Source organism: Cavia porcellus, unplaced genomic scaffold (assembly GCF_034190915.1).
Source record: "Cavia porcellus strain 051 isolate PalLab524CR breed Dunkin Hartley unplaced genomic scaffold, mCavPor4.1 scaffold_31, whole genome shotgun sequence".
Taxonomy (NCBI): Eukaryota; Metazoa; Chordata; class Mammalia; order Rodentia; family Caviidae; genus Cavia; species Cavia porcellus.
The window spans coordinates 24,982,100-24,994,534 of record NW_026947514.1 but is presented as its reverse complement, the minus strand read 5'-3'; the positions used below and the strand labels follow the sequence as shown (position 1 = coordinate 24,994,534).

General features: G+C 43.1%; 2 protein-coding genes across 5 annotated transcripts in view; one reads left to right on the top strand and one right to left on the bottom strand.

Moving 5' to 3' along the window:
* Vipas39 (VPS33B interacting protein, apical-basolateral polarity regulator, spe-39 homolog) overlaps positions 1-3,484 on the bottom strand; it is a 32,977-nt gene extending 29,493 nt beyond the window's left edge. Inside the window, exons 1-3 of one of the 3 annotated variants that reach the window (XM_013155349.3) lie at positions 3,353-3,484; positions 3,211-3,275; positions 232-324 (exon numbers count right to left, since the gene is read on the bottom strand). In XM_013155349.3, coding sequence (XP_013010803.1) covers positions 232-324 — 93 coding nt within the window. In that variant the 5' untranslated portion in view covers positions 3,211-3,275; positions 3,353-3,484. Of the gene's footprint in view, positions 1-231; positions 325-3,210 lie in introns of all 3 variants that reach the window. The other 2 variants (XM_003472448.5, XM_063241567.1) reach the window with 2 other exon arrangements.
* A 421-nt stretch (positions 3,485-3,905) lies between these two features.
* Positions 3,906-11,484, top strand: Ahsa1 (activator of HSP90 ATPase activity 1). 2 transcript variants are annotated; one of them, XM_003472452.5, is made up of 9 exons: positions 3,906-4,126; positions 5,502-5,692; positions 6,886-6,968; positions 7,370-7,487; positions 8,551-8,639; positions 9,808-9,936; positions 10,559-10,660; positions 10,933-10,984; positions 11,105-11,484. In XM_003472452.5, exons 1-9 carry the CDS (start codon positions 4,047-4,049, stop codon positions 11,275-11,277), a joined length of 1,017 nt encoding a protein of 338 aa, XP_003472500.1. In that variant the 5' UTR covers positions 3,906-4,046; the 3' UTR covers positions 11,278-11,484. The 2 variants fall into 2 exon arrangements, with proteins under 2 accessions (XP_003472500.1, XP_023421891.1); XM_023566123.2 differs by lacking the exon at positions 3,906-4,126 and adding an exon at positions 4,219-4,242.
* The last annotated feature ends 951 nt before the right edge of the window (positions 11,485-12,435 follow it).

The following is a 12,435-nucleotide window of genomic DNA, read 5'->3' as shown; positions in this document are numbered from 1 at the left end:
AGTCACAATAAGCTTTCCTCTTAAAAGCTGATTATCTGAATACTTCATCATAGCTATGGGAAGCTCACTAAGATGAAGATTTTTCTGAAGATCTAACCCCAAACATTTTTGAGTCTAATGAAGACATGGTCAGAAGCCAGGTTCTTCAGGACACAAGGGAAGGGAAGAAGGTTTTAGAGAGTTACCATGAAGGAGAATGAGACTTTTAGCAATTGTCTGTGCAAACCGTACCTGTGAGAGCTCATCATCTTCATCATCAAAGGTAAAAGCCTTGAACTTGGAGCTGTTCCAATACTCTTCCTCATCGCCCTTTGTTCGATTCATCTGGAGTGAAAGGAAGACAGATCCATGTCCCTTCTTGGCTCCCTCCCAATAAAGATCCAAAAACCTTAGACTCCTTCGCTACTAACTACCCTGAGAAATCTGAAACGTAGAAGAATCCAGTAAAGACAAGACTGAACCTGCTATATAAAATCAGATCTTTGGTGCCCAACTAACCAGATTATACTTTTTATCCTCTAGCTGGCCCAAAACAGTCTTCCATTCCTAGAACATTTACTTTCCTCAAGGCACTTCCCCAGGTGTTGTGAGAGATATGAAAGCTTTGACTTTGTTCTCTTTAACAGAACTAGTGAATTCATAAATATATTATATTATATATATTATATTATATTATATTATATTATATCTATTATAAATATAACAGAACCAGGCAGGCAAATGTTGTAAGAATTCATCACAAAGTTTGCTGAAGACACAAAGATCTATTAAAGCACATGTTCCAACTTGTACCTACTGTGTGCCATCTCTAAAGCACTATGTGAGGCTTTGGGAATACTAAGTGAATAAAATTAATAAATACTTCACTCTCATATCTACCTTTGAAATGCCTGAAGGAATGAAAGCAAAGCAATTAAAAGAAGCAGAATTATCTTGCCTCTATCTCCAAATCATGGGGCTGGGGATTTAGCTCAGCAGCATAAGCGCCTGCCTTGCAAGCAGGCGGTCGTGAGTTCGAAACCCGGTACCGATAAAAATGAAAAAGACAAAAAGACAAAAAAAAAAACTATCTCCAAATCATGACTACTTTACTTGACCAAAATCTGGAAAATAAGCATAGCCAAAAATATAATCAGTCAAAAGACCACAAGTCCCTCAGAACTACTCTAAAAGTAGACTTCACCCTCAAAATCCAAGTTTTACCCTGAAATTACAAACTAAACTACCAGTTTCTAGCTGGATTTTAAAGTGAAAGCTATGGCTTAACCCAATAACCAGGCACGAAAACTTCCACAGCACCAAAATAATTTCAAAAGCTACATACCGCCAGATTCTAAAGGATCAATTTGCTCTTTCAATAGTACCTTTCTCAGCAAAACTTCAGAAACACTCCTCACAGGAATCCTGTTGAACCTTTCATAGCTTTTCCCATACTGCATTCACTTCGTTTTCAACTAAGGGAACCTAAGAGTGGCAAAAACTCTTTGCTACTTGGTCCCTTCCAACAGAAAACATCATTATTTTCTGACTGAACCCAGAAGTAGGTCGGAAATCTTTTCCTGAGCTTAATTCTAAGGCATCAGTATTCAACTTAAAGTTAGTAGATGAAATGATATTATCCTTTGTGGTACAAGCATAGATAGATATTGTAGTCAAGCAGCCTTGAGTTCAAATCCTGACTTTTCTGATTCTGAGCAAACTGGGTAAATTATTTTAAGCTTTTTGGAGAAAATTATATCTTATCTTAGAAAGTTGGTATAAAAGATGAGGACTCATAAAACCCTAATGAAGAGATGTGTGTAGCGGAACATAAATACTAAATGATTGCTCCTTTTAGCATCAGTTGTCTTACTGACATTTTTCTGTCTTGGTTTCCTCATCAAAAAACTGGCAGGGGCTGGGGATTTAGCTCAGCGGCATAAGCACCTGCCTTGCAAGCAGGCGGTCATGAGTTTGATCCCTAGTACCGATAAAAAACACCAAAAAACTGGCATATCAGACAACCTACCTTACAGGATTATTACAAGGATTAAAACTGTAAATGCTTGGTACCTGACAGAAAATTAATGTTAATTTTTATTAATTACAGTACCTTATAAAAAGCTAGGGGAAAAAAACATTTTAAAGCAACCCTAGCCAGGCATGATGGCACACATCAGTAATCCCAGCACTGAGGAAGCTGAAACAGGAAGACTGCAAGGAGTGACTGGGCTACATCGTGAGTTCAAGGCCAGCCTGAACTACATAGCAAGATGCTGTCTGAAAAAAACCAAAAATTTAAAAAAATATGTACTGCAATGCAACCCTAAATATTTAAAAGTGTCATTTAATATAAAAATTCTCAAGTGGTCACAGTGTCAAAGGCACATTCATTCGGAACATATAAATGTCTCTGGCATATGTTCAATTTTACAGAGAAGTTGTCATGCACTCGATCCCCAGAACAATCTTCTCAGGAAGGCCTGGCAGATTCATAACCTATTTCACTGATAAGGAAAATGAGGCACAAAAGAATTAAGTATCAAAACAACTTTGTTAATCACTCCGATTTCATACTTTTAAGCCGGGTTTTCTGGCTCCTTAGACCATTTCCATTGTCTTGCACGGTCCTTCTAACTATTTATTTTTCACTTTGGGAAAACCAGGGCAGGTCTTCACCATAGTAACATCTATAGATTAGCATAGACTGTGTCTAACAAACCCTATCCTCCACCAGAAAATCTTGGAATCATTTTTTTTTAACTTTAACCATATGATGGCTGACATCAATTTGCACTCATGGTACCAAAGAAAAGCTAGATTGACCTGAAAAGTTACAAAACAATTAGGTACAATTTTTAAAATGACCCAGAAAGGTACTTCAACATGATATATAATTCTTCAGAGACTTGGTCTTATCGTCACCCGTACACTGCGAACCCACAAAGGAGGGTAACAGATTCGAGGAGAAAACAGAACGTGACGTAGGAAAACAGAAGGATCACCAAAGCAAAACAAAATAAAACAAAACACAACCAAGACGCTCCCTGAACCAGAACACTCTAGGAACCAGCCAGGAGCAGTCACATCTGGCTTCAAGGAAAGGTTTATATATTGAAACTAGAAAGCGTGGGTTAAAAGAGGATGACTCTATACGCGAACGTCCAGGAAGCCACCGGATGTTTCGCAGTCGCCAGACCCCGGCCGATCCCTGGCAGAGGAAGAACTTACTAAGGTTCCCGAGGGTGGCCGTGACTGGTAGAAGTCAGGTCAGGGGACAGGATGTAGGAATGCCCCTGAGGGAGAAAAAATTAGTGTGTAGAGAGGATGGACTCAACCAGAGACACGGCCCAGGTGAGTGAGACACCCTCACCTCTTCCACACCGAGCCCTGCCTCTCAGGACAGCAACAGCCTCGGCGGCCAGACCAGCCTTCCTAGTCAGGCTGCACGGCATAGACTGAGGGGCGGAAAAGGACAATCGAGGGGGGCAGAGCTAGAGAAAGCTCGACGGTGCAAAGCATTCTGGGGGTTGCAGTTCTTTGGCCTCTGGCTATCAGGCGCTACCCTGACGAGTCTCGGGGCTTTTGAACTACCACTCCCAGAGATCCCAGCGCATCATATGGGTCATTTCCTTTACATTCAGCGCGACCTTCCGCGGTTACCCAGAGGGTCACTAAACAAAACTACAACTCCCAGAGAGCTTAGCAAGCCAATTCGGGGCCTAACAAAACAATGAGAGAGATGTCCCTTGTGTTTCCAGGATAAAAAATGCCAGTGTAAGGGGCTGAATTTCAAGCCTTTCTGAGGATAACCTGAGGGAATTTGAAGGAATTTTAGAATAGTCCGAACCTGCGATCCGGCAATTTGAAACGGAAGTAGCCGGCAGGAGTGGGGAGGAGCCGGAAGTTCAAGCGGGGAGGGGGTGGGGGTGGAGGGAAAAGCAAGCTAGGAGGTGCTGCAGCCGCTTCTAGTAGTTTCCAGACGCTGCCGGTCGGCTGGGATCAAGCGGTTCTGAGGCTGTGACTGTGGCTACTTGGGGGCTAGTGGCGGCGAGATCAAAAAACTGATGGCCAAGTGGGGTGAGGGCGACCCACGCTGGATCGTGGAGGAGCGGGCAGACGCCACCAACGTCAACAACTGGCACTGGTGAGGTCTAGCAAGGCAGGCCGCAGGAGCTCCGCGACCAGCCTAGGGTTTTGTGCCTTCCGAAACTTGGATCGGGATAGAGCTGAGGCCCAAGCAATCGGCTGTGAAATTGAGGGGTGGGTTCTTCCTACAACCAAGATCTGTTGTCCCATACTTCTTCACCTCCTAGCCACCGTCTCCGTGTTTGGGGAGAAAGGGTCTAACAGGACGGTTGCATCCCGAAGGAGGAATATCAGAAAAATGAGACCATAACGCCCAAGGTGCTGCATCCACCCTGAATGGGAGATGCTTCCTACACGTGGTCGGAGGAGTCAGAGACGGAATCACTGTTGGTTTGTGTTGGAAAATTGCAGTGGGTATCTTCTGGCCAGGGCGCTGTAATTCCTATGTTGCAGCTTAACGGAGGAGTTAAGTCAGTCATAGGGACCGCTGCCCCAGTTAGGGAGGTTTGGAACGTGTTCTGCAGGTGCTTGGAGCTCCGGGATGCTGAGGACGCGCCTCAGCCTCTCACCCGGAACTGTTAAGTTAGCGGTATAACTCGCGTTGCCGGGCAATATGGTTTGTTCTTAGAAGACTGTCCTTGAAGCATTCCAAAAGTAATGTTTTTTAATTATCTCTAAACTCTTAAGAACTTTGTTCATACTGTGAACGATATTTTTACTGTTACCTCTCCTTTTGCAAGTTTTTAATATCTAATATGTAGAAAAGCAGCGTGATTTTTGGTCTTATCTCACTGTCTCCTCTTAAGATGCACGGAGTAGTTGACCTCCTTTTTGTTGTTAGTTTATAGCACAACCTGGATCTGACAGGTCAGAACACTGCTATTTGAGGTCCGAGGTATTGGTTTATTGTTTTTGTTTTTTTGAGACAGGGTCTTGCAATGTAGTTCAGACTGGCCTTGAACTCACTGTATAGCTTCAGTTGACCTCTAATTTACAGTGATCCTCATGCCTCAGCCTCCCAAGTGCTGGGATTACAGATGTGTGCTACCACACCTGACTGGTTTGTTCTTTACTTGCTTTTTTAGCCAAGCATTGTGTCCTATGGACTAGTCTGCTTCTGCCCTCAGGAGTATGTGCAGTTTTTCTCTTGGTCAAATGGGGGTGCCATATTAAAGCATCAAGTCTCATCATGCTGAGAATGCAAAGCATAACTTTCCATTTAGTTTGTCCCATTCTATGCAGCACTTCATTGACAAAATGTAATACTTTGTCTTCCTAAAACAGAGTGACATGTTTGTGGATATAATGGACTAAAACCAGAGTTTTCCAGTTCTTTGCAAACTGTGAGGCCTCCTTGTGCCTTGGATTTTCTTGCATAGAGTAGCATATCCTTCATTCTGCTGCTGGTCCATAGCTTTGTTTCTGTTTTGCAGGACAGAGAGGGATGCGTCAAATTGGTCCACGGAAAAGCTGAAAACACTTTTCCTGGCAGTGCGGGTGCAGAATGAGGAAGGCAAGTGTGAGGTGACAGAAGTAAATAAGCTTGATGGAGAGGCGTCCATTAATAATCGAAAAGGCAAACTCATCTTCTTTTACGAATGGAGCATCAAACTAAACTGGACAGGTAAGAAGTATTAACAGAGCCATCAAGGAAGAGGTTAACTACATTTCCATTGATTTGTTGGAAATGTAAAGAAAAATTGGAGAGAACGGGTTTTGAGGAATCAGAAACTCTTGAAGGGAGAAGACACTGGCTACTTTGAAGACTTTGGAATGATGCATTATTTATTAGATACTAAAATTTCTCTGTTATTGTGGAACCCTAAGTACATTTTCTATCTTTAGGTCTCATGTGTCCCCTTCAGTGATGTGGCTTGATACTCTGTCTTGGAGTCTTGGTCTTTGCCGAAAAGTTGAGATACATAAGGCAGTATTTCCTTGGGCTAGTTACATCTACCCTGTAAATGATTTGAAAGGAAGAAGGAGATTTTTTTTTTAGTCTTGTACGCTTTCTAAGACTGTGTGAATCTGACCAGTTAGATTACCGTTCTAATGTAGCTAGGTGTGACTGTAATTTGGGGGTTTCATATCTGTCTATTTGATAATATTACATAGAAAGTACACACAAGTAAATGATACAAATATTGGCCAGGGATTTAGCTCAGTGGCATAAGCTCCTGCTTGGCAAGTGCAAGGTTGTGAGTTCAATCTCTAATACCAGAACAAAACAAAAGAATACATAAATACTGTAATTTTTTCTTTGAAAAAGACATGAAGTTTCCTTGTGATATTGGGCCTTAGAAGATTGGTAGCTTGATGGCTGAGGGGAAGTGCTGGAAAGAGGGCCATTTGAAATCAAAAGGAAAATTACAACACCAGCTGTTTTTGGCTGGGGTTTGTTACCTGGTGAACTGAAGTTGTTGGGAAGTAGCTGTTTGAGGTTGTGTGTTTTCCTAAGCAGCTGAGTTTAGCTGAGCGCTGTTTTCTGTATGCACCTAGTGTTTCTCATTGATGCAATCATATAGAAGAAAAGTGAAATTTTTATGATGAAATTGTTTCCTAATACATAGTCACATAGGAATAAATTCATGAGTTCCCACTCTGTGGTTATCAGTCCCACACTGTAATAACGCAGTTGGTCTGCAGTAATTAAGTGAAAAAAGTCATTGGTGTGGCAGGGAATTGATTATGCAGGACATATAGTATCCCCTCAGACTAAAGAAAGTTTAGCTCTCCATGGGGAGAGCTCAGTACTGTGGTAGGACCTTGGAGCAGACTTCCTGCAGAGGAGACTAATGACTGCGTTGCTTTTGACAGGTACCTCGAAGTCAGGAGTGCAGTATAAGGGACATGTGGAGATCCCCAATTTGTCTGATGAAAACAGTGTGGATGAAGTGGAGGTTTGTGCTTCCTAATTTCTCATGAGTCTGTCCTCGCCTCTTTCTCAGAGGGGAAAAATGACCTGTCAGTTAAAATTAACAGCCTGGGCTTGATCCAGGGATTCAGAACCTCAGTCTGCAGAAGATTTTCTGTATATATGGTACCATTGGAAGCTTCAGAGGAAGTGCCCTTTATTTATTTGTTTGTTTGTTTTTACTTTAGCTAATAAAATGGGTTCTAACATTAGCCATGGTTGCCTCAGAGAGAAGACTCCAGAAGGAACACTTAACAAGGATTGTGTGAATGCTCTGACTCCCATTTCCTTTGGAAATGTTAGCAGCTACCAGGCTGCTGATCATCCACATCTGGGGGGGGGGGTCCCTCAATTTTTTTTACCACCTATTTCTTATCTTTCATTCAGATTAGTGTGAGCCTTGCCAAAGATGAGCCTGACACAAATCTCGTGGCCTTAATGAAGGAAGAAGGGGTGAAACTTCTAAGAGAAGCAGTGGGAATTTACATCAGCACTCTCAAAACAGGTATCCCTTGAGTAGTTAAAAGTGTCTTAAAGAAGCAGTCTCTACTTGCCAGACTTTGACTGAGAGAATCGACTATGATTTCTTGGGCAAATGGGTGAAGATTTCTGGGATGGGTGCTTATTTTATATCCTACGTCAGTCTAATTTCTGAGAAGGGAAAGACCTGGAACTGCATCCTGTGATATGTTGACTCTGAAACTCTTAAAATGTGGCTGCTTCAAATTGAGATATGCTGAGAGTATAAAATACAGACTTGATACCAAAAAAAGAATCACAATAATCTTTTACTACTAATAACATTGAAATAATAGTTAGATATACTAGGCTAAAGATACAAGTAAAATTAATTTCACCTGTTTTATTTTTTTAATATGTCTAATTGGAAAATTTTAAATTGCAAGGAAGCTAACATTATATTTCCTTTGAGCAGCAGTGACCTAAAGGCTTGGCTTCTCCCTTGAGTCTAGTCCTAGACTACCCTTAATGTGTATTCCACAGGGATGTTTAGATGGCTAGATTAGTAGTCAGCTCAGCTCTCCCCGAGGGTCTCGTTTGTGTCACTTTGTTCTGGTGTTGGTGTTGGAATACATATAACGATCCATCCATGGGAACCACTGTAGAAAGTCATTGACTCTTAGTGGGAACTAAATTAACTCTTAGTTTCTCCACTGGTATGACTCGTTACGGGCTGTTCTACAGAGTGGAAAGGGACTGAGTAGGCACCCCTAAGTACTGGATATGTTGCCACTCTTAAAGGCACAGAAGTGCCATTCCATTCACTGACCTCTTTTGGTGATAGATGTCAAATGTATTTGACAATTGTAATGTTTCCAACTGAGTAAAGGTTTTAAGCTTTTACAGATGACACTAGTGAATGTACTATATTCTAGAGCATGCACTCAGAAACTTTTCGGGCATAAACCAGTGGTAAAGTTGTAAAATAGACTACTTTTCTGGTCACCACTTTATTGTGCATTAAGATAATGTGTTTGTTAAGCTGTAATGACACCCCCATCTCAGCTGCTAGGAAATAACTTCCACAAGCTGGCATTTTGTCTTTTCAGAGTTCACCCAGGGCATGATCTTGCCGACAGTGAATGGAGAGTCGGTAGACCCACCAGGGCAGCCAGCACTGAAGACTGAGGAGCGCAAGGTAAATGGTATTCCCAGCTGATGGAAAGGGAGCTGTCTACAGAGTCGAGAGATTGCCGCCTAAGCTTGGAGCCAGTGCAGCCTGTGTCTACTGTGCTTAACCAGGTTTTTTATTCATGGAACCCCCGAGCAAGGGGAAGCCATAAGGGATTTTGGTGCATGACTTTTGATTGCTGTCCAGTTACATTAGGAGCATAAGATGGTCTTCACTTGTAAGTTTTCAGTATTTTTTCAGACTGTTGATATTTCATACTTTGATATTAAAGGTTTCATCAAAGTATCAGCATATCAAATCACTAACTACACCCACCAGGAAATTAGTCTGTATCATCTAGAGAGAAAGAATTTATATGGCTCAAATTCAGTACTTGGTTAGGAGCCCTGGCACCCTTGTGTTAGCACAGTGAAGAATATTCGGGAGTTAGGGAATTCTGGGAAACTGCTTCCAGATGCCATCCTAAATACCCAGTGGGAATTGAACGTGGAGCCTTTGTACTGAGGTAATTCCCCAGCCAACTGTTTAAAGTTTTGTTTGGTTTGGCTTTATTTTTAATTTTGAGAAAGGATCTTGCTAAGTTGTGAAGGTTGGGCTCCAATTAAGTGATCTTTCTCCGTTTCCCAGAATACTGGTGTGCACCACCATGCCTACTGCTTCCAAGGTTTTGTTGTTTTTTTGGTCTCACTATTATACAGGCCAGCCTCAAAGTAGCAGCAATCCTGCCCCAGCCTTGGGTACAGTGTGGCACATGAGGCCTTGCTTCCAGCTGATTAAGCAGAGACATTCTGTTGAGAGTTAATCCTGAGCTCTTCAGAAGTATCTCATGATTGAGTTTTGCTGTGACTGATGGGTTTTTAATGAGTACGAGTCTTTCTCTTTTTTTTTTTCTTTTTTTTTTTATCGGTACTGGGGATCGAACTCACGACCGCCTATTTGCAAGTCAGGTGCTTATGCCGCTGAGCTAAATCCCCAGCCTGAGTCTTTTTCTTAAGAGTGATTATTTTGGGGAGGAAGATTTCTCTCATGGCTGAGATATCTACACACAAATTCCCTTCAGCACACATCGCTTATAGCTTTGGAGGTGAAGTTTATTTGTGAGATTGCATGGAAAGTCTGTCTCTGAGATTTTACCATCACAATGAACTGACCCTTTTCATTAAACCTTTCACAGGCTAAGTCTGCTCCTTCAAAAACCCATGCCAAACCTGTTGGTGTTAAAATCCCTACCTGTAAGATCACCCTTAGAGAAACTTTCTTGACATCACCAGAGGAGCTGTACAGAGTGTTTACCACCCAGGAGGTAAGTGTGACCTTGTGTGATTTTGCAACTCGGGTTGTGGGTCTAACTTTTCAGGGTGCAGGGCAGGCACCAGCGATTGGAGCCATGTGGCTTTCCTGGTGCAAACAGAGGCAAAGGAAAAACACCTTCTGTGCAAGCGCTGCTAGAAGGAAATTCATTCACTCCACTTTCTGTTTGTATAGTTTTGAATCATGTAAATGGGAACCGCTGACTAAATTTGGGAGGGTTTTGTTTTGTTGTTTGCTTATTTGCTTGTGGTACTGGGGACTGAACTACACTTTGGCTCTTTTTCATTTTGAGCAGGGTCTAGCTAAGTTGTTAAGGCCATGCTCTAACTTTCGGCTCCTCCTGCCTCCTGCTTCCCAGAGTGCTGGGATTACAACTGGACATTAGCATGCCTGGTTCATTGTTAGAAAAGTAAATAGCGCAAAGTAATGGCATCATGGATTGAGAAAGAATTATTGAAGGCAAAGCCTGGTCTGTAGTGGAATAAAAGAGGGGGGAGCCCAGGACCTACTCATTGGGCAGAATGGCCTCTGGAAATGAGCGTCAAGGCAGGCAGGTTTCAGCTGACATCTGTCCCTGCATCCCATTGAAAGTTGCACATCCCCCCCCCCCCCAGCTGGTTCAGGCCTTTACCCACGCTCCTGCGATGCTAGAAGCAGACAAAGGTGGGAAGTTTCACATGGTGGACGGCAATGTCTCTGGAGAATTTACTGATCTGGTGAGTACTTGCGAGCCCCAATCTCGGATTGGACTGATGAGAGAGTGACTTTTGTTCTTTTTTTCAGCTTAGTGGATAAAATTTAAGACTTTTAATTCCTTTGGTTAATAAGATCATGTTTGTTTTATTTTTCAAAAGAGTGCTATCATTTGGATTTCTGTGCAAATAATACAGTTTCACAGATGATAGACCGTACAAAGGCAGATGGCCAACCCTAGCCAGGATTGGGTATGTTGCAGTCTACTGTAGACTGAGCTCTTTGATTGTTTTAGGTCCCTGAGAAACATATTGTGATGAAGTGGAGGTTTAAATCTTGGCCAGAGGGTAAGCAAGCATGTTTGTTTATTGATGTCCCCAGAATGTCCTCTTTCCTGCCCGGTCATAAACCTCCATGGAAACCCTGGATCGGGACCGCCCACCCTCCCTTCCGCCTTCCCCACACAGGGCACTTTGCCACCATCACGTTGACCTTCCTTGACAAGAACGGAGAGACTGAGCTGTGCATGGAAGGCCGCGGCATCCCTGCCCCCGAGGAAGAGCGGACGCGGCAGGGCTGGCAGCGGTACTACTTTGAGGGCATCAAACAGACCTTTGGCTATGGCGCACGCTTGTTTTAGGGCTGGCAGCGGGGGACTCCAGCCTGCCCAGCACTTCTGACTGGGGCTAGTGCCGCACAGGATTGTACCATCCCAACTGCTAACTTGGGGCTGGGGCCCTCCCCTCCACATATACCTTGGGTTTGTGCATGTTTTCTGCTGGGTGGGATCAGAGGGTGATTTCTCTTTTATGTGTACATACGCTAAATAAACGTAATTTTAAAAACATACACATCTGGGACCTGTGTTCATTGAGTAGCTGGTACTGACGTCCCCTGCAGGTTTTGCATTTTAAAGAGGGCAAGGGTGCCGAAAGGGGCTCTATTCTGGGTAAGAGTAGGTATGATGAGGCACGGAGGGAACCTGCTTCTTGCTATCAGGCGTCCTTCAGGTAGTCCAGCTTCATCCTGCAGACTGTCAGGAAGCTGCCTTTTTACCAGCACAAGGTAAGGATCCACCATTGGTGAAAGTGATGTCCTGTTCTCTGTTCTTCATGGCCTCTAACCCCCTTTCAAAGAGATGACTACCAGGAGCTTGTCTGAGATGGAAAAATAGACACTGCCAAACTGTGGCAGCTTGTTGGAGCACTTGGACATGAAACACTTTTCCTCTCATCAGCTCATTTAATGCCCATAAAGCCCAATGCAATGGTACTATCACTTGTTACTCAAAAATTTAAATCTTTGAAACCTCTTTTTTTTTTTTTTTTTTTAAATTGAGAGAGTCCCTGCCATGTAGTTCAGGAGGCTGACCTTGAACTGGCAGTGCTGCTCCTGCCTCAGCCTCTCGTGTGTCTGTGTGTCTGTGTGTGCGTGCACGTGTGCTGGGATTACAGGCGTGCACCACCATGCCCAACAAGCCTCTTATTTCTTAACAGTACAGATCCAAAAGCTGATAACGTGCAGGATTGTGATTTGGAATAAGGACCTTAACTGCACAACCCAGGCTTAAATTTAAACACTCCTGCCATGTTGGGTTCTTCCCCATAAGACATTGCATTTTTAGTATATTCAGTAACCTTCCTGGATAGAAAATCCCATGTCAGTAACCCCCAACACCCACCGAAAGGAAGAAGCTGAGCATGGTAGGTGGCTCACTCCTGTAATCCTAGCTGTTGAAGAGGGTGATGCAAGAGCATCACCAGTGGGAGGTCAGCCTGGGCAACTTACTGAGAATTAG

Coding starts and splice junctions, on each gene's coding strand:
- Ahsa1 (XM_003472452.5), top strand. CDS start 4,047: ATGGCCAAGTGGGGTGAGGGCGACCCACGCTGGATCGTGGAGGAGCGG. Junction 6,969..7,369: donor ACAGTGTGGATGAAGTGGAG/GTTTGTGCTTCC, acceptor TCTTTCATTCAG/ATTAGTGTGAGCCTTGCCAA. Junction 10,985..11,104: donor GTTTAAATCTTGGCCAGAGG/GTAAGCAAGCAT, acceptor TTCCCCACACAG/GGCACTTTGCCACCATCACG.